At 35.4% G+C, this 22,576-nt stretch overlaps 1 protein-coding gene across 2 annotated transcripts in view; it reads right to left on the reverse strand.

Annotated features, from left to right (window-relative positions):
* LOC132116886 (WD repeat-containing protein 7) overlaps positions 1 to 22,365 on the reverse strand; it is a 119,162-nt gene extending 96,797 nt beyond the window's left edge. For both annotated transcript variants that reach the window (XM_059525753.1, XM_059525752.1), the window contains exons 1-11: positions 22,229 to 22,365; positions 12,400 to 12,571; positions 12,147 to 12,253; positions 11,958 to 12,036; positions 11,236 to 11,410; positions 9,977 to 10,053; positions 9,762 to 9,881; positions 9,548 to 9,693; positions 7,810 to 7,912; positions 2,687 to 2,834; positions 981 to 1,229 (exon numbers count right to left, since the gene is read on the reverse strand). In XM_059525753.1, coding sequence (XP_059381736.1) covers positions 981 to 1,229; positions 2,687 to 2,834; positions 7,810 to 7,912; positions 9,548 to 9,693; positions 9,762 to 9,881; positions 9,977 to 10,053; positions 11,236 to 11,410; positions 11,958 to 12,036; positions 12,147 to 12,253; positions 12,400 to 12,558 — 1,363 coding nt within the window. In that variant the 5' untranslated portion in view covers positions 12,559 to 12,571; positions 22,229 to 22,365. The remainder of the gene's footprint in view (positions 1 to 980; positions 1,230 to 2,686; positions 2,835 to 7,809; positions 7,913 to 9,547; positions 9,694 to 9,761; positions 9,882 to 9,976; positions 10,054 to 11,235; positions 11,411 to 11,957; positions 12,037 to 12,146; positions 12,254 to 12,399; positions 12,572 to 22,228) is intronic.
* Between the last annotated feature and the right edge of the window lie 211 nt (positions 22,366 to 22,576).

Raw genomic sequence — 22,576 nt, forward strand, 5'->3', positions numbered from 1 at the left:
GCGAAAAAACGAGGCCTCCTAGACCCAAAATCAGAGTGACCGTTTTTCATTTCGCATGACCCAAGGATTCCAGAAATGTTAAATTTTTGGCTCTATCACAAGCGCTTTAGGAGCTATTAGCTAAAACGCATTTTCGATCACTGTAGCGCCCCCTATTGGCCAATTGGGCTGAGACTTTGATAGGTTCTCCCCAAATTGAGCTCTATCATCTGACCAAGTTTCAAGTCTCTAGGCCTTACGGTTTGGGCTGCACGTTCAGTTTTAGGGGAGAAGAATAATAATAATAATAATAAAAATCCTAACAAAAACAATAGGGTTTCAGCACTGCGTGCTTGAACCCCTAATAATAAAAATCCTAACAGAAACAATAGGGTTTCAGCACTTCGTGCTTGAACCCCTAATAAATAAAAATATATTCATAAACATAATATTAATATAATATTTATATTTAACAATTCTAATAATAATATAATGCATATATTATTATAAAATATATTCATAATAATAAAAGTAATATTAAAAGCAATAATAGTGTGCTAATACTTAGGGGAAAAAAATAAAAATATAAATGCATAATATGTATCGCAGATTGTTGCAGATAATGTAATATAATAAATATAATATTAATATAATGAATGCAACATTAATATAATACCAAAATACAATATTAAAAAATAATAAAATATAAAATAAATAATAAAATACTATAATTACTGGTGTTGTAAATAAACACAATCAAAAATATGCATGATATTATAATGACATTTAATATTAATACAAAATGTAACTTTAATAATAATAATTATTATTATTATTAGTATTATTATTGTAAATAAATCTAATAAATTAAGGCATGTTTATACATAATAAATAACAATAAAATAAATATATTTATATGAAACCTAATAGTTGTTACAAATGATATATATATATATATATGAGATTATTATGAAACAGTAATCGGAGTAAGAGTGATTCACCCCTGCGCAGCATGTGTTCTCCCTGCAGCAGCTGAACGATGGCCGTCTGTGTCGCAGGAACCAGAACGATGCTGCCGTCTTCTCGTCCACACACCAGTCGGCCCTGAGACGGGATGTACACGCTCGCCGTCACCTTAATGGGCTCGTTAGAGCCGTGCAGGACGCTCAGCTGGTCAATGATGCCGGCCGGAGACGGCAGTAACTTATCAAAGGCCTCCTGCAGACTGATGCTGGCTGACACCTGCAGCTCTGGAGGACACAGAGGAAAGCCTGTCATCAACATAAAGCAGGACATGCATGTGTTCCTGTGCTGTTTGAGACCTCTCTGATGCAGGAGGCAGAATCCACGAGTGCAGTGTGTGTGATGCAGTACTGAACACACACAGCAGAGGGCTTTCAGATGCAGAGTCACACTCAACAGATCTACACCAGCTTATTACATCAGGCACAGTTTATCATGAATACTACCTACAGTACTTTAGATGCCACTATGATTAACTGAATATCAAAGATTATTAAGCTTCAGTGTTATTACTTGTTCTTCTGTTTTTCATGCGACCTCATTTAAGCACGTTTAACGGTTAAAATAATGATGCAAGAGACTCGGTGTTGCAAACTTCAGGAAACCCCATAGCTGCTTTTCCACACTACCTCTGTTGAAATGTATTTATTTATTTCTTACAAATGTTAAAAAAGTGAGAAAATGTTACAAGCAAATAGTTTCAGCACTGTTTATATTCAGAGTTTGCAAAGACAAATGTTAAAAATAGTTACAATAGTATTTATAATATTCAGTTTATTAAAGAATAGATACAATATTTTTTATAACATTTAGTTTATTAAAAAAAAGTTACAAAATAATTACAATGGTGTATAAAATATCTAATATACATAATTTGTGGTAAAAATAAATATAATATTTATAATACTAATAATATAATTGTCAGGTTGTGAAAAATATTTATAATAATATAAAAAAATGTATAGTTACATTGATGGTTATAATATATAATATTTATTAGTTCATGAAAAGGCAAAATACAATGTCATTTATAATATTACATGTTTTATTTTGTTTACAATATTCACAATTTGTGCAGAAAAGCTTTAAGTAACAATACGGTTTTAAAATTGTTACATTGATATTTACAATATTCCATTTGTTATATTCCATTAAAGTATTGTTTAAAATAATCAGTTTATGCAAAAGAACACTGAAAATATAATAATCAGTTTTTTAAAGAAGCTGAAAAAATTGCTACATTGTTTTTAATATTCAGAACTTTTAAAAATAGTTACAATACTGTATTATAATATTCAATTAGTGAACAAATGAAAAATATTTACAATTATATTAAATATATATTATATGTATTATTTATATTTTAAATTATAATAAAGGATATAATAAAGGATTTGTAATGTGTGAGAAGTATAATTTTCAGTTTATTAAAAAAAAATTATGTTTTAGTAATGTGTGAGAAGTATACTATTTGGTTTATAAAATAATAAGATTTCTTTATGTTTGTTAAACAGTTAAAAATTTGCTCTTTGGTTTATTTTTTTGCAACGAGTAAGCATAAAAGCATAAGATTAAGTTAATGAAAAACTTTGTTTTGTTTTGTAGAAGTATAATATTCAGTTTTTATAAAATAATTCGTTTTTTTTTGTTGAACACAGTTGTACCCGAGTGAACGCGAGTGTACCTGCGGCGGAGGACAGCGGCTGTGAGGGGGACGTCTCGGGGATGCTCCACACCGTCAGTCGCCCCGCAGAGTCGCCCTGGATCAGCAGTTTGTGGAACGGCTCTCTCCGTCCGAAGAAGAAGCGCGTCACAGGAGGACAAATCAGGAGCTGCAGGAGACAGAAACATTAATGTCTCCAGACAGATCCTGCTGAAGCGTCTATGAGCCGCTGCTGAACTCTGAGCGATGTGTGCATGGAAGCTGTTAAACATGAGCGTCATCAGGGAAATCATCAGCTCATGCAGGATCATGGCTGAGGAACAGATGATACGCACATACTGACGCAGAATGGGCACAATATGGAGTTGGTTTTTCACCACAATGAGTTACAGCTGATTTAAAGGGTCTGGGGACCCTCAGGGGCCCACAACGGAGTGATGGGGTCTCTGAAAACGCTTAGAGGGAAAGTGAATAAAAAAAAAAAATTTTTTTTAATTTATTAAATAAATAAAACTGGTACAATAAATTAAAAGACGATAAAAAAATAATAAAAGGTGCATTGAAATAAATAAATGATAAATAAAAATGTCAAAAGCAAAAACTGCATTAATAATAAAAAGTAGATTAAAATAAATAATAAAAAATTGTAGATTAGACTAAATAAATAATAGATTAAAATAAACTAATTGCTTAAAATAAATGAAAAATAGATTAAAATATATAAATAATAAAATTGATAAAAGTGCATAATAAAAATGTATTAAAACAAGTATTTTAAAGTAAATAAAAATTACAATAAAATAAACATCTTAACATATTAGAATAAAATAAAAAAGATTTTTTTTTAAATATAATATACATTTTTTACAATATAAATAGATTTTTATACATTGAAAATATATAGTTGTCTTACCAATTTTAGGTCACTTGCATGAGCATGATAATAATTGGAGGTTTGTGCCATGTAAAAGATTTGTTTTAATAATCCCTTATATAAATCAAAAAACTTAAAATGTGAAAGGAATGCATCGAATAAAATCCCTGCTAATAAAAACATTCCCAACCTATAATATTACATTATATAAATAAAATTGATTGCTTTAAATTAAATTGTTTTATAAGCAACTCTTTTTTTAAACACTGGAAAATCAGTACTGCTGTTGAAACATTCAAAATCATTAAGCTAAATCACTTGTGATATATGCATGGTCACAAAAATATACTGTCAATTATTACTGCTAAAAGTAATAAAAAAAACAAAAACAAATCACAATAAGGTTCTGTGCAAATTATTCTGGTGTGAAAAACTGATTTTACATTAGTCCATACATGATGTTTCAATGTAAAATTCCTCTTGGTGTTGTGTCATGTCATGTGTCTGAAGTGGCATGAAAGATGACCATTTTTAACTGACCGATGCATCATATAAATCTGATATATGTCCTCTGAGTTCTCAAAGCTAAATCCTGTATTGAGAACAGTGCAAAGTTCCACCGCTGAGCTTTCACTGATAAACACACGCTCACGACACACACACACGTCCAAACCTTCACGCTAAAACATGCTGAATACACACCCAAAAACACACAGAGATCAGCTGAAGACAACCAGAGAGCAGCACACTTCACACAGCTCTAATAATATCACGTTTAAGAATATAAAAAGACCTACGGAAGCCCTTTTCTGCCATTGAATAGAAAATAAAAAGGTGATTGTGACTTTTCTTTTCACAGTTGGGAGTTTCCATCAGTTTTATCTCATAAATGCGAGTTATAAAGTTAGAATTGAGTGATATAAAGTTGCAATTCTGAGAAATCAAAATTGCAAGATAACTGCTTTATATATTTTTTTTCAACATGGCACTAAAACGCCATCGTAATATATATATATATATTCTCTTTATTCTCGTAGTACAACGACTTCATTTTCGTAACTTTTCGACTTCATTCTCGTAACTTTTCGACTTCATTCTCGTAACTTTTCGACTTTATTCTCGTAACTTTTCGACTTTATTCTCGTAACATTTCGACTTTATTCTCGTAACATTTCGACTTTATTCTCGTAACTTTTCGACTTTATTCTCGTTACTTTTCGACTTTATTCTCGTTACTTTTCGACTTTATTCTCGTTACTTTTCGACTTTATTCTCGTAACTTTTCGACTTTATTCTCGTAACTTTTCGACTTTATTCTCGTAACTTTTCGACTTTATTCTCGTAACATTTCGACTTTATTCTCGTAACATTTCGACTTTATTCTCGTAACATTTCGACTTTATTCTTGAAACATTTCGACTTTATTCTTGAAACATTTCGACTTTATTCTTGAAACATTTCGACTTTATTCTCGTAATATTTCGACTTTATTCTCGACATTATTCTCGTAGTAAAATGACTTTATTCTCTAAACATTTCGACTTTATTCTCGTAATATTTTGACTTTATTCTTGAAACATTTCGAATTTATTCTCATAGTATAACATCTTTATTCTCGACTTTATTCTCGTAGTAAAATGACTTTATTCTCTAAACATTTCGACTTTATTCTCGTAATATTTTGACTTTATTCTTGAAACATTTCGAATTTATTCTCATAGTATAACATCTTTATTCTCGACTTTATTCTCGTAGTAAAATGACTTTATTCTCTAAACATTTCGACTTTATTCTCGTAATATTTTGACTTTATTCTTGAAACATTTCGAATTTATTCTCATAGTATAACATCTTTATTCTCGTAATATTTCGTAATCTTAGAATTTTTTTTTCAACGTGGCACTAAAACGACATCGTAATATATATATATATATATATATATATATATTATTTTATTTTTTTTCAATATTCTCAGAATTGTTAGAAAATACCTTTTTCTCACGATTGGACATTTATATTTTGTAATCCTGACTTCTTTTTTCAGATATAATTTAGCAATTGGTTAAAATAAAGTCAGAAATTTAAGAAATGTACTTGCATTTCCAACCTTTTTTCTCACAATTGCGAGTTTATACCTCGCAATTCTTATTTCCAACAAGCTATAGCGAGTTAAAAGTCAGAATTGAGATGTAAACTCACAAATCAGTTAAAAAATGTCAGAATTGTGAGAAGAAATGTGGAAATGCAAAAAGTCGGATTGCACGAAAAAAATGTCATGCTGTTCTGAGAAAAAATTCTGAACGCTGAAATATAAACTCACAATTGTGAGAAAAAGTTCTGAGAAAGTCATAATTAGCTTTTTTTTTATTATTCTGTGGTGGAAACAGGCTTCCATCAAGACCAAATCAACACCTTTTATTAACTGAATGCATCAGACTAAAACAAGCGACTGTAGAAGAAGCTCTGGGACTTTGCATGCATCTTCACTAAGTGAAGACTAATGAGAAAGGCCAATGATTGGTCGTTTTTAGTGGGAGGAGCATGAGACTTAGAGACTTAGCGAATCAGAGTGGGTGACTATTAGACAGACAGCAAAAGAGAGGCAGGAACGCCACAGGAAGCTCTCAAGACATCCAATCATATTCACACATGCGAAATATGTGATATTTTTTAACAGAACAGATAATGTCAAACTGAAATCTTGCATATTGTGTGATATTATTATGCGTGGAGGGCTTCCTCGCCCCTGCGTCTCGCTGTCAGCTGGGCTTACTGGTGCCTCTAGAGGCCGCTGGATGTATTGCAATTCAGGAGTGTAGAGCTCCGGATCACAAGCGCTGTCAGGAAGACGCACCACAACACATTGCCCTTCCCACCCCTCCTCCAGCTGGGCCGGGGCAACAACAGACAGAGAGCAAATCATACAGAAATCAAACATGGCACAGATTACACACAAACATATACAGTACACGAGGACAGAACACAAACTAAACACATAAACCACTGTTCAAAAGCTTGTGGGTTTAATTTAACATTTAATTTAGAATACAAAACTATTTTAACTATCGCAACATATAATCAGTCTACTGTAGTTAATAGTGTTCACCATCTGTTTGATTATGTCATTAACTAGCTGCATGATTTTACTTTACATTTCTGCCATATGGACATCAACTTGACAGTCAGCACTAAATATAATGTAGAAACTTTAAAATAGAAAGAATTTTATGTAGAAGAAAATAATTACGATTTGTATCTTGAGAAGCGCTATACACAAACTTGAAATGAATTAATTTAACAATAAAGTCTAATCTGGATGCATTTATTTAAAGTAAAATACAGTAAAAAAAATTTAATATTTGTACAATTTAATAGAACTGTTATATATGTGAATTTATGTTAAACTGTAATTTATTTCTGTGATGCACAGCTGAATTTTCAGCATCATTCCTCCAGTCTTCAGTGTCACATGATCTTCAGAAATCATTCTAATATGATGATTTGCACTACAAGAAATGTTTCTGATCATTGCGGTGTCATATTTTTGTGGGTTTGGGTTAAGAAAAAATGATTTAATCATTTAATCCAGCAAGGACACTTTAATTAAATTGACCTAAAAGTGACAGTAAAGACATTGATAATGTTACTAAAGATTTCTTTAAAATACGTTTCCACAAAATATTGGGCAGCCCAACTGTTTTCAACATTGATAATAATCAGAAATGTTTCTTGAGCAGTAAATCATCATATTTTCATGATTTCTGAAGATCATGTGACACTGAAGACTGGAGGAATGATGCTGAAAATACAGCTGTGCATCACAGAAATAAATTACAGTTTAACAGATATTCACATAGAAAGCAGTAAGTTAAATTGTAATAATATTTCACAATTTTACTGTTTTAACTGTATTTTTTTAATCATTCAAAATCACACCAACATCAAACTTTCGAACAGCAGTGCTTTAATAAAGAAACTGAACTTAAACACAAAGAACATTTAATGCACTATGATTGGCTGAGATCAACTAATCTTTAAATCAAAACTGACTCCATTTACTTTCTTAATTCACGTTCCTGATTCATCAGTGAAAAAGTCTGTCTTCTAAACTTTCCTTACAAATGTGAAAACTTGTACATTTGATCCTCTCAAGACACCTATAATGTCCACTTTCATAATCTGCCTGAATCTGAAGGCCAAGAATAAACAGACATGTCTGTAATGCACAAGTGAGTGTACAGTTGTTTCCTCGTGTGTGCATGTCTCTGACCTGTTTGTCGGCGTGGTCTGCTATGCTGTACACCAGAGGAGGGATCGAACCCTCAGACTTCTTCCCCACATTGCTGCGAAAGTGTTCGCTCGCTGGGAGACAGCTGAAACACACACAGACTGATTAGCAGGAGTAGATTAACACTTTGTAGCTGTAGACCTGATCTGAAGGCTTTTTAATGTGTGTGTGGTCATCAGCTGGAAAAGTGTTTCTCTGTGAGTTTAGTAATGTGTATGTGCTTTGTTGGTGTGTGTAATTTTTTTTATTTAATTAGTTACATGTAGACAGAAAACTAACTAAATCAGAAAAAAAATTATTATTATATTAAATATATATTTTTTATTTATATCAAATTTGCATTTGGGCTGCTCGATTATGCCAAAAATCATAATCCTGATATAAGTTGGCCATATGAGTGATTTATTTAAAGAAAGTGATAGTTATCGAATATATATTTCCTGTAAATAAGGTTGCTATGAAATCTACATTGTAGAGACTATTAGTAACAAACAAACTATTAGTAACAAACAAGCGTAAAAGTCCTTAAAATTACCGCCGTCAAAATAAAAGTCCCAGCTCGAACACATCGGCCAAGCAGAAAAACTTATCGGCTGATGCCGATATTTGAAAAATGCCAAATATCGGCCGATATTTCGGCACTGGCGATATACCAGTCAACCACTAGTCATCAGCGGGAATATTAGGCTGCTGTCACTTTAAGAGCTGCACGGATCTAATTTACCCTTACATGTGTATTTCATTCAAACTATTTACATTCATTTATTACAGGACCAATGAGGGTTTATGTGAATAATCACAAAGCATCACATTTTAACAAATTTTTGCATGTATTTGACCATTTATGCACGCACCTTGAGCTAAAAGCTGACTTTATATGTCCGTGTTTTGTTCAGTTTCTGAGCGCATGCACAGAAATCTTCCTGAGGAACAACGCAAGTTCTCTTTCACAGTTTTAAAAACATTAATAAATCTAATATACTTCCATAAACCAAGCATGTCCCATTTTGCAAGCATCATGCTACAAGATTTTAATGATTAGCAAATTGGAAATGGGGCGCAATGTGGCGCAATAATCGTTTTAATCTCAATTATTGTATTTTCATCATTGTTGGAGGCCAAAATCGAAATTGAAAGAGTTTTATTTATTTATTGCAAAGCCATCATTTACATATAACACAAATGAATGAAAAACACATTCTCTTAACTAAGTTATATTTATATCTTAAAGTCAAACAGTAGGTGCAGTATTGTTAAATTTAAATGAAATTTAAATCTTTTATCACAGGCTCTTTATTATTAGTCTGCTGTTATTAGGTATATATTAGGTATGTGGATATTTGTTGATAGTTTGTGTTTGTTTGTGTGCTGCACAATCGAAGTAAAAAAAAAAAAACAATTCTGATGATAAATTTAATTTACTTTTTTTTTTTTTATTATTATTAGTGTTTTTAAAAAGGTTTTGGAAGTTGGTTAGCCATGTTGCATTCTGTGCATGTTGCATTTTCTAAATGCACGTTATAAGTGACCCAAACTCAATTTTGTGCGGGGCAGCATTTACTGTGAAATGACAAACACAGAGCTGTGCTTCACCTAGAAACACTCACATATTTATTTAGATCACATCTTTTGAAATGCAATAATTGCACTAAGCCATATCAGAATTTTGGATTTATTTCGATGAACTGTGCAGCTGTAGTAGCATGTGTTGTTGCATTACCTGGCCGGTAGTTTGTAAATGTAGCTGCAACCATCTTCAGTCCAGATAATAACTTTATCAGCAGCGATGAATTCTCCTCCGACCCACGACTGATTGTTCTCGCTCGGGACCGAACACAGCAGGGAGAAATCACCCGCATCAAACACCTGCAGCACAGACCAGTGTATATAACGTGAAGCAAACATCACAAACTCACAATCACACACACACTCACCCTCCAGTACTTGGAGCACACCACCAGCAGCGAGAGCTGTGTGAACGTGCAGAACGAGATGCTCTGACAGCCCTGACAGTAGATGGGCTTCGACTCTTCCTCAAAAACAGGGTCCAGATCCTGCGGGAAACACACACACTTCGATTCTCTGTGACACACACATTCTGTCCAGAACGTGTGTTTAATGACATGTACGGTTGAGTTGAACTGTTCACCTGCATCCTGCTGACGTCAGCGGTGATGATCCACACCTTAAGAATCCCAGTGACAGACACGGCCACCACGGTGTCCTCTAAAACACACACACACACACTTTAACTGGTGAGAAAACTGACTGAAAGTCATCATGGCCTGTGGTTAAAGGATTACTTTGGTTTATTCTCAATTTAATCTCTATGGACACCAAATCTAAAAGTTGTATGGATTTTAAATGTGTAATTTAATTAATTTTGTGGGTAGATTTCAACTTTGTGGCCATTGACTAGTAGTTTTTCAGTGCTGTGCTTAGAATTGTTTAATGAATGAATATAAAATAAATAAAACCAATCTATATTTACATATAAATACATTTTGAAGAAGTCATTTGTAAATTAAAAAAATCGTGTTTTTAAATGTGTAATTTTGTTCAGCATTAATTTTGTTCAATATTTAAAGTTTTGGTCTATTGGTCTAAATATATAATAATAATAATAATAATAATAATAATAATAATAAAAATCACATTCTCTTATTCATTTCCATATAAATAAATTCTAAATAATTCATTTTTAAAATGTAAAAATTATAATTTAATTTTAAAATTTGTAATTTAATTTAGTTGGTAGATTAATTTAGAAAAAAAAATGATTTATTAATTTTTGCTAGTAGTTTTCAAGTATGAAATAACTTTTTTGGCAGTTGTGAAACAGTTACTTTCAATATAGATATTTAATGTATATTAGCACTGAATTTGCACTATTAAAAAAAATATTAAATATACAATATTTAATAAAAAAAAATGTTTATTTATTAATACATTCATTCACTTTTTAATGGCATGCAAGCATCAAGGCTATTTTCATGGCAATCTCTGAATAAATTATACAAGGTATTTTTTATGTATGTATTTCTTAAAAACTAAAATTGTAAATAGCACATTTTTTTTATTTATAAAAATGTATTTAAATTTTTAAATGTGTTTAGTTTAGTTGGTAGATTTTAATTTTATGGCCATTTGCTAGTAGCTTAAAAGCGTGCAGTGACTTTTTCTGGCAGTTTGACATTTAATTACATTTAATACCAAAACTATACTTGCATTATTATTTTAAACATTGAGAACTTCACTGAGTACATTATCTGTGCACATTCCCTTTTCTTGATATAAAATGAGAGGAAATTATTGTTAGTGGTTATCAACAGCACATCACAGATGTCAAAAACAAGCATTAGCTCCTATAATCCTGAAATGCATCACAAGTCAAAACAGCAGCAGTACCTTGTGTGCGATGTGAGCGAATGATGCTCATGGAACTGATCCAGTCAGGCGAAATCTTGGACACAAGCGAGTAAAGGACCTCGAGACTGGTAGCGTCCACTACAAGAATTTCTGGGTAATGTCCATGACACAGAAGACGGCCCTCCCTCTGTGTGCCGATGGTGAACTGATAAAACTGTGCAAAAGAGAGACAGAGTTTTATGAAAAATTATTCATGCATAAATTAAATTTATATATTTTTTCTTGAATATAAAAAATGTAAGAACATTTATTTTAAAAATACACGTTTTGCTTTAGTCTTTAACATTTATAATTATAATATTCTGAATAAATATACATCTTTATGACTCTTTGAGTTCTTTATAGCAGAATCTCTATTACTCTAATGCAGTGTTGATTCATAAAAAAAATTGTTTTATTTTTTCTTAATTCTATATATAGAATTATATATATAATATATTATTAATATAAATATATTATATAATATATTATCCATATAAATAATATATTATTATTTTTGAATATATTATTTTTGTATATTAAATGATATTGCAGTATATATATATATTATTTTTTTAAATACATAGGCCTTTTGTTAGCTGGTCTTATGATGTTGGAATGTTTTCTTTTTTTTGTGAATCTGCATAAAGTATGTTCTTATGTCAATAAGTGTGTGTGTGTGTGTGTGTGTGTGTGTGTGTGTGTGTGTTTGTGTGTGTTACCTGTATTCCAGTGTGTGCACAGGCCAGTTTGGTGAACTCAATACAGCGTCCATCATTGACGTCCCATAAACACATTTCCCTGATGACAAACATAAAAGACGTCTCAGCTGACACACATCTCTCTGTCTGAACACACTGTTATCTCACAGCTTTCTGTACTTAAAGAGCCCATGATAAACTCTCTCTCACCCGCTCTCAGAGGCGCTGATGAGGTATTGTTTGTCACTTCCTGTGCTGGCCTTGGACAGACAGGTGACAGAAGCCGTGTGTCCAAACAACAGAGCGCGAGGATTGATCTAAACACACAGACACACACAGAAACTCATCAAACAATACAGAGAGATTAATAACTTTCCTGACATTCCAGCCCATGGAAGATGACAAAATGTTAATTTTTTGAGTGCAAAACCAAGCCATGTGTGACCTCGCCGTGACCTCTCACCTCCAGCTCTGGGGTCATGTCCCAGATGCAGATCTGTCCATCATGGCAGCCGGTGATGATGGTGGTCAGATCGTCCATCACCAGCAGGCTGGAGATGCAGTGAGTGGGCGCATTGCGGCCCCACAGAACAATGGGTAATACCAGACTGTTTCCTGACATGTTCTCTGCGATTCTGAGAAGAAAGAGACGAGAAAAGAAAACAGCACTCAGACACAAATTAATGCATTGTTGGAAATTCCAGAAACACACAAATGAGGAAGTGGAATAACTGGCCTAGAGGAACAAGCAAAGGCCTGGAAAAAATATATATTTATTTTTATACACGGTATGATTATAGAATTTACAGTTATATATAATAAACATTTTCTAAAGAATCACAGTTTATTAAATACATCTCATATAATTCATTTATGTATTTTGTTATTTATGTTGAAGTGTTTAGTGACTTTTAATGATGAGACTTTTTTTGGTAATCAGGCTGTCAAAAATTATGTAAAAATGTGAATTTAGATAAATCGGCCAACATATTTGTTATCGGCTTTCATATTTAAAGAATTATCGGTTATCAGTTATCGGTATCGGCCAAAATTTCCATATCAGTGCATCTATAAAATAAAATGATTTTTATGATTATTGCTTGGAGTACTCCAGATGCTTGGAGTAACACACTAGTAGCATAATACTCATACTATACTATTCCTGCAGTATACATTATGCATACTATAACTTGTACACTACAGTATACATGCACAAAATGCATGAAAGAACAGAGAGCGCGTTTCTAACTGAAGCAAATGAGTGCATCATGATTGACAAACATCACAGATTTAACCTCAAACTGACAAAAAAAAATAAATCAAAATTAATATCCATCTCTTAAAACAACATGCAGAAGTGGTTAAGTACAAACTCTTTAATCTGATTCAACATCAGATATTATAAGTGAAATATTGTTTAATTTATGTCATTTATTTATGTTGAAGTGTTTAATGACTTTTAATTATGAAACTTTTTTTAGTAACCAGGCTTTCAAAAATTATGTAAACATGTGGATTTAGATAACTCTGCCAACATATTGGTAATCGGCTTTTACATTTAAAGAATTATCGGTATCGGCAAAAATGCCCATATCGGTGCATCCCTAAAATAAAATATGCTTTATAGTCAAGGAAAACCTTACAAAAATTATATACTGGTAATTCTTTACCCTAAAAATATATATAATAACGTACAAGTAGTGTTGTCAAAAGACCCGGTACTTCGGTACCAAGTCGGTACTAAATTTTTTTTAAAATGTGACGGTACCAGGTTTCTTTAAGAACCGGTAGTACCGAGGTCCCGTTCAAACCCGGTTCAGCGCTATGATTTCCGCGAAGGAGAAAACGAGGACAGAATCTCAAAATCCAGTCATGAAAATGAAACTTACATTTTAATATGGACAGTCATGAAATTTGTCAAAGTTAGCATAAATTAATCAAATCAAATCTCCATATGGACCAGTATCTGTAAATGTTAAGCCGCAAAAGTTGTTTGATATATGAATCCGTGTTCTGCGCGTCTGTGTGAATTAATGAATGGCAGAGACGTGCGGGTTTGTTTACTACATAGACTGAAGCGCATGACGCTTGCATTAATTTTAGCATCTGAGCTTCAGAGTTCTCTCTCCATCAAGCGATCTGAACTTTTCAGTTCATCTCAATGGACGCACAGCGCACCTGTATTTGATGCTCTGTAAACTCTTTGTGAAGGCGCATGACTCACCGTCGCTTTACTGATAGCGCTGTTTCTCACACATGCAAAGAGAGAGAGAGCGAGAGTCTTACCACGCTGAATCGACACGCTATATGTAAACTATTCTTTGTTGTCTTCTCCTGTTAAAATAATGGAGTTCATTTAGAATTATTCATATTCATTTTCGAACAAGCAGAAGACATACCGGTTTTTCCAGTAGTGGGCGGGGCTAATGCGCAAATGGCAATTTCATTGGCTGGCGCTGATCTCTTACCGTCCCTGTTTTGATTTCAGCAAATCAGTTTGACCGAACGCAGACAACGTGATTAATATTCATGAACCCAGCAGCTCAATTCATTTCATATCAATTCATAGTGCATTGTATATACATTAGTATGATAGTAGAATTAGTAGTAGTATTATCTTTTAATAATAATTAATATGATCTATTACTATTTTTTTACAGAAACCCTCAATGACCAAAAATATCTTAAGCATCACCACCAGTCTAGCAAATCCCCTTTATTTACCAAAAAATAAAATGTGTTTAAATTTCATAAATTAAAAGACAAATTAAATTTGGGTGAAACTTGTTTACTGTTTTTCATAATTATATAACTTGTAGAAAAACTTTAAACACAATTGTAAATAAGTATAAAGAATGGCATTGGTTTTATTTTTAGTGCAAAAAATTTTTTTTTTTTAATTAGCATATTTTTGTGTTTTGCTTTGGTACCGAAATTGGTACCGAGAACTGTGGCTTTTTACTGGTATATACTGAATACTGAAATTTTGGTACCGTGACAACACTACGTACAAGTAAACAAACATTGACCAATTCTGCATATTTAGAACCTTCCATTCATAACATATTCAGATATTTATGATTATTGACTCCAGATGTTTGGAGTAACACACTATTAGCATAATACTCATACTATATGAAAATAGAAAATAGAAAATAAGTAGTGGTGCCGATACAGGATGGCTGCCTCCGTGACGTGCTCTGCAGTTGTTTTTGTGTTTTTGTTAGTTTGTCCTGTCTTTAGTTATATTCCTGCAATCAGTTTCACCAGGGACGAATTGCTGGATATTCGGCAACACACATCTCCCGATATTTCACCGGTTTTCGACTATTCTGATGTTTTGCTGGACATTCTTGTCGGCGGAGCGGCTGCCCTGATCACACGCTTCAAGAGGACGCGCAGACGGGGAAAGCGAGCGGGAGCGCTCGTGAGACTCAGAAAACGCAGATTTCGAACGCCGTTGCCTAGCATCCATCTGGCAAATCTCCGCTCTCTACCCAACAAAACGGACGAACTGCTTCTGCTCTCTCGGACAAATAAAGATTTCTCTCACTCTGCTGCTCTATGTTTCACGGAAACTTGGCTGAATGACACCATACCGGACAGCGCGCTCCATCTGCCGGGCTTTCAGCTGTTTAGAGCGGATCGCGACGCAGAATCAACGGGGAAATCGCGCGGCGGCGGGACATGCTTTTACATCAATGAACGGTGGTGTACAGATGTAACTGTGTTAAAGAAGACGTGCTGCTCAAATCTCGAAACGCTCTTTATTAACTGCAAGCCGTTCTATTCGCCGCGGGAGTTTCATTCGTTCATTCTGGTTAGTGTTTACATCCCTCCTCAAGCGCACGTGAGCTCAGCTTTACAGAAACTCGCTGAGCAGATCACAGACACAGAAACCCAACACCCAGACTCTGTTTTAATCATTCTTGGGGACTTTAATAAAGCCAATCTCTCCCGTGAACTGCCAAAATACAGACAGCGTGTTACTTGTCCCACAAGAGACAGTAATATATTGGATCACTGTTACACAACAATAAAGGATGCATTTCACTCTGTTCCACGAGCAGCTTTGGGACGTTCTGATCACCTTCTGGTTCATCTTATACCGACCTACAGGCAGAAACTAAAATCAGCTAAACCTGTATTAAGGACTGTAAAAAGATGGACTAATGAAGCAGAGCAGGATTTACAATCTTGTTTTGACCTCACTGATTGGAGTGTTTTTGAAGCTGCTGCCACCGATCTGGACGAACTCACAGAGACCGTAACATCATATATCAGTTTCTGTGAGGATATGTGTATTCCTACCAAGACTCAACTAAATTACAACAATGACAAACCGTGGTTCACTGCAAAACTCAGACAGCTCCGTCAGGCCAAAGAAGATGCTTACAGGAAGGGGGACAATGTCTTGTATAAACAGGCTAAATACACACTGGAAAAGGAGATCAGAGTGGCAAAGAGGAATTATTCTGAAAAAATAAGGACTCAGTTCACTTCGAACGACTCCGCATCAGTGTGGAAAAGTCTAAAGAAGATCACCAATTACAAGACACCACCCCCCAGCACTGTGGAAAATCAACGACTGGCAGACGATCTGAATGAGTTTTACTGCAGGTTTGAAAGAACACCCATCACCTACCCTGATCACCTCTCCACACAACCATTCACAACTCCTGCAACCAACCCTGAATGCCTCTCCAAACAAACGTTCACACCATTCACAGCTCCTGCAACCCATCCTGATCACCTCTCCAATCAACCGCTCTCACCATTCACACCTCCTGCATCCCCCCTCTCCCCCACACCTGCAATAAAGATCAGCGAAGATGCGGTGCGCCAGGTCTTCCGGAAGCAGAAAAGGAAAAAAGCACCAGGCCCAGATTGTGTTACACCAGCCTGTCTGAAATCCTGTGATGACCAGCTGGCCCCCATCTTCACACAGATCTTCAACAGATCGCTGGAGCTGTGCGAAGTCCCTTCATGCTTCAAACGCTCCACCATCATCCCCATCCCCAAGAAACCCAAAATTACAGGACTAAATGACTACAGGCCTGTGGCTCTAACGTCTGTAGTCATGAAGTCATTTGAAAAACTGGTGCTGGCCCACCTGAAGGACATCACTGGACCCTTGCTAGATCCTCTTCAGTTTGCCTACAGAGCAAACAGGTCTGTGGACGATGCAGTAAACATCGGACTGCATTATGTTCTGCAACACCTAGACAGACCGGGGACCTATGTGAGGATCCTGTTTGTGGACTTCAGCTCGGCTTTTAACACGATCATGCCAAACCTCCTCCTGCCCAAACTAACTCAGCTCTCCGTGCCCACCTCCGTCTGTCAGTGGATCAACAGCTTCCTGACAGACAGGCAGCAGCTAGTGAGGCTGGGAAAATACACATCCAGCACCCGTACAATCAGCACCGGAGCTCCCCAGGGCTGTGTTCTCTCCTCACTGCTCTTCTCCCTGTACACTAACGATTGCACATCTAAGGACCCCTCTGTCAAGCTCCTGAAGTTTGCAGATGACACCACACTCATCGGCCTCATTCAGGACGGTGACGAGTCTGCTTACAGACAGGAGGTTAAAGAGCTGGCTGTCTGGTGCAGTCTCAACAACCTGGAGCTTAACACGCTCAAAACAGTGGAGATGATCGTGGACTTCAGGAGAAACCCCCCTGCACTCCCCCCACTCACCATCATGAACAGCACTGTGACTGCAGTGGAGTCATTCAGGTTCCTGGGCACCACTATCTCTCAGGACCTGAAGTGGGACATTCACATTGACTCCATTGTGAAAAAGGCCCAGCAGAGGTTGTACTTCCTTCGCCAGCTGAGGAAGTTTAACCTGCCACAGGATCTGCTGAAACAGTTCTACTCCACCATCATCGAATCCATCCTCTGCACTTCAGTAACTGTCTGGTTCAGCTCAGCTTCTAAATCTGACCTCAGAAGACTACAGAGGGTAGTCCGGACTGCTGAGCGAATTATCGGTACAACCCTCCCATCTATTCAAGAACTGTACTTATCCAGAGTGAGCAAAAGGGCTGTTAAAATCACTCTGGACCCCTCACATCCAGCACACTCCCTCTTTGAACTGTTGCCATCTGGTCGACGCTACAGAGCACTGAGCGCCAGAACGACCAGACACAGGAATAGTTTCTTCCCTCAGGCAATCCATCTTATGAACAGCTGATAATAACTGTGGGACACACTACACTCTTTATATTTATATACACTACACTTTTTATCCAACACACATACTTAGCGTACACGTAAATCTTTTGCACATAATATACATGTACATACATGGAACACACTACACTACTAATATTTATATTTATATACACATACACTTATTTATCCAAACACACATACTTAGCGTACAGTTAAAATTTTTCCACATAATATACATGTACATACATAAATGCTCATTTTAATATACCTGCCATACATTGTCAATTTGTATATTGTCAATCCTTACCCACCTATTTGTATTTTTTTGTATTTTTTATTCCTTATTGTGTTTTTTGTTCTGTCGCTGTTATGTTGCACTGCGGAGCTCTGTCACGAAAACAAATTCCTCGTATGTCTGAACATACCTGGCAATAAAGCTCATTCTGATTCTGATTCTATACTATTCCTGCAGTATAAATTATGCATACTATAACTTGTACTCTACAGTATGCATGCACAAAATGCATGAAAGAACAGAGAGCACGTTTCCAACTGAAGCAAATTAGTGCATCACAGATTTAACCTCAAACTGACAAAAAAATCAATCAAAATCAATATCCATCCCTTAAAACAACATGCAGAAGTAATTAAGTACAAACTCTTTAATCTGATTAAGGGTTCAACATCTGATATAAGTGAAATATTGTTTAATTTATGTTATATATTTTTGTTGAAGTGTTTAGTGACTTTTAATGATGAGACTTTTTTTGGTAATCAGGCTTTCAAAAATGATGTAAACATGTGGATTTAGATAAATCGGCCAACATATTGGTTATCGGCTTTCACATTTAAATAGAGCTGAAACAACGAATCGATTTAATCGATTAAAATCGATTATTAAAATAGTTGTCAACTAATTTAGTCATCGATTCGTTGCTAAATAACTTATTAGCCATAAGCGGCTCATTTCGTGCATATTTCAAATCTGCGGTGACCAAAGTGTGGCAGAGCCACCGGAGGTTTTACTCAGCCAGTATAACAGGAGAAGTAGCGAATAACCAATAAGTGGCCTTGTTTTATGTCACGTGCTTCCCAAACAGCGTCTCTGCAGCATTCAGCGGGATGTGGGAGTACTTTACTTTGAGCCTTCAAAAAAGAAGATTTTCCAAAAAAGCCCGCTTTTCCAGCCGCGTCCGCACCGCATCGAGTTAAAAACATTTCAACTTTTCAGAATGCGGCAAGCGCACCGCGGGTCATGTGACAAGAACTAAATAATCAGCTTCATCCTTTCCCGTAACAACGTTTAAAGCTCAGCCAAGATGAAGGAACAGCTGATCATAGCTCTATATGGATTGCCATTTTGAAATAAATTTAGTAGCAGAGCTACTGCAAGCGATTTTTGAGCTGCAAATCCATTTATCCTTTGCTGAAATTTCCGCGTCTTCAAGGAGAGAGCACGTCATGGTTGCTTAGCAAAGGCAGACGCCTCAGGGGCGCTTCTGCCCGAGCGCTTTGGAAAGGAGGAGAAAGCGGCGCGCCTAGCGTTTTCCACGTGTTTTTAGGCGCGATATGTGAACGGCCCCTAAGACTTTTATTTGTGCAGATTCTCCAGTACAATGTTGTTTGCAAATGTTTAGTCGTAAAAGCTGAGAACATTGTTTTTCAACAGTTATTATTTAAAGCTTTACAAACATGTTCTGTGATCAGTTTGTCGTTTACCAGTTCAAAATTCAGTCGTGCAGCCTAATTATGACTGAATGAGAGAGGTAAATGTTTAAAGATATTTGAAATGCACTTTTTTCTAAGTATTCACTGCTCTTTTTCACACAGCAGGTTTTTTGTGTGGGTCCGATTTTTTTTTTCTGGACAACCTTCTGATGGATTTTACTTTAAATTGTGAGTTCCATTCAGGTTTCATGCCATTGGCACTTTATTCGAAGGATTGTTTACAATTTCACAGCATAAGCTATAAAGCTGTTTCCCAGTACATATGCAGTATACATGCACAAAATACATGAAAGAACAGAGAGCGCGTTTCCAACTGAAGCAAATGAGTGCATCACAGATTTAACCTCAAACTGACAAAAAAATCTATCAAAATCAATATCCATCCCTTAAAACAACATGCAGAAGTGGTTAAGTACAAACTCTTTAATCTGAGGAAGGGTTCAACATCTGATATTATAAGTGCAGCACAACTATAAACTGAATTGATAATTAAAATCGCTCTAGAACAGAACTGAAGCAGAATTGAGATCGTCACAGTGCTTGTTACGTAACGCACAGATAAACAGACATCAACCACTGAACACTTCTGTAAGTGCAATAAAACACCACAAATCACGCTTTTAACATTAACCATTGCTGCCAGCTTGTGTTATGAAGAGAGAAATCCAAGATCATTTGTATAAACAACATAAAATAAATGATAAGACACAACATTACTGGATTTTCCAAAGATTGTCAGAATTCACCAATCGGTCGCACATCTGTATAGCTATAAATAATGCAGATTATTAAGAACACATGACTTTAAATCCTTCAAAGCACACACATATAGAGGAAAGCAATGCAGAAAGCGGACTGATGTTACCTGACATGCTTGTGTCTCTTCAGATTAAACCTGAGCCTGCGAAACACTCGTTTAATGTTCACTAAATGAACCAGCTTCATCCTAAAAGCATTCCTCTGCTGATTTAGAAAAAGTAAGACTGGTGTTTCAGCTCTGCCAGACTCATAACACAACAGCAGACGAATCGAATCAAACCAAACCCTTTCAGAGCAATCAATGAGCGTCCATCCGTACAGACAAACACAGATCCACTGACCTCTCGGAAAGTCAGCAGACATTACCAGAAAACTATCATGTGGAAACATCAGCCGCTTTAAAGATAAAGAGAATTTAACAGAAGTGAAACCTGTACATAAAGCATCCATTTTGGTTACAATTTCCATGCCATGTTTTTAAAAAAACAAAACAAATCACCAGTCAAATAACACCCTTAATAAAAGGCAATATCCTTAGTAAAATAAAGAAAACTGCTGCCAAGTGTGCAATGCAGTGCTAAATCGATTATAAAACCTATAAACGATGACCATGAGCAAGAGAAACAAAGCCAAATGGATCTTAGAATCAACTTCCTCAATGCAATCTGACACATAAGTGGCATTAATATCAAGGCCTACAAATAAAACATTTACCGTAAATAAATGAGATATACACAGTATCTAACATGCTAAACACTGCATGGATCAATGTGCATATATAAAAAAAAAAGAAAGAAAGAAAAAGCAAAGCAACAGCTGATCCTATATGCATACCAGTATACACAATAAAATGCATAGGCCTTGATATATAGATTATATAAAAGCAAAATAAGCATTGCTTTAGCATAATTAAATGTATCATATATATAAATTGCCATAATTGCTCTATATTATGTATATAATGCATATACAGCAATAACAGCTATTAAACCCATCATTTTGACCAGATCTATTCTAAACATTTGTAAATATAAACTGAAATTGAATGTACAAAATTCTTCACAGTCACAGTCTGTTTGATGCTTGTTTATTTCATATTGTGGTTCATTAGATTTATGCTTAAAAGCCAACCATAAATACAGTATTAGCCCTGTTGAACACATATAGAGATTGTGTCTGGGCCTGTCAATCAATGATGAAGGACTGAAGTGAACTGAGGAGATAGCTGAGGAGGAAACATGTTTCCAAACAATATTCATGTCTGGGCATCAGCAGTTGATATCATTCAGCAGAAATACTCTTATTTAGATTGAAAATCACCTGTCTGAATGAAAATTTTGAGCTGCAAAAATGCCATATGTGTGTGTCTGTGTGTGTGTGTAGTGTTCCTGCATCTGCGGTGTATAGTGCGTGTGTAGGTGTAGAAGAACATAATAAACATGTATATTATGAGTGTGTGTGTGTTTGTGTAAGTGAATGTTTGTTGGCTGTGTGTGTGTGTGTTTGTGTATGTATATTGACCTCTGTCCCGTTCATCTGTGTGTTTATCGTCATTATAATGTGACAGCGGGACTCTATCGGTGTCCAGTCGCGTGACAGATTAGATGTCGATGTGTTTTACTCACCGGAGCCGCTGTTTACCGTCTCATATTCGTTTTGGTTGTTGATTTTATGAAAATATCGCAGCAACGCGCGTTAATTCCGCAGCGGCTCACTGATCAGCTGATGGGGGTACGCTCGTGCGTCATGGCGTCACGCGGTGGCGTCATGGCGTCACGCGGTGACGTCACCGCCACAGCCTCTGCTGCCCCCCACTGTCTGCCTTTAATGAAATTAAATTGTATCCATCTTCGCTATCATAGCTGAGGTTTATAATAATAAAAATGTCATTATTCGAATGTATTTAAATCAGAATACACATCTAGTCGATATCAGTTTGCTATAGATGTAAATATTCTTAACTGCATGATTAT

Source organism: Carassius carassius, chromosome 36, assembly GCF_963082965.1.
Source record: "Carassius carassius chromosome 36, fCarCar2.1, whole genome shotgun sequence".
Classification (NCBI taxonomy): Eukaryota; Metazoa; Chordata; class Actinopteri; order Cypriniformes; family Cyprinidae; genus Carassius; species Carassius carassius.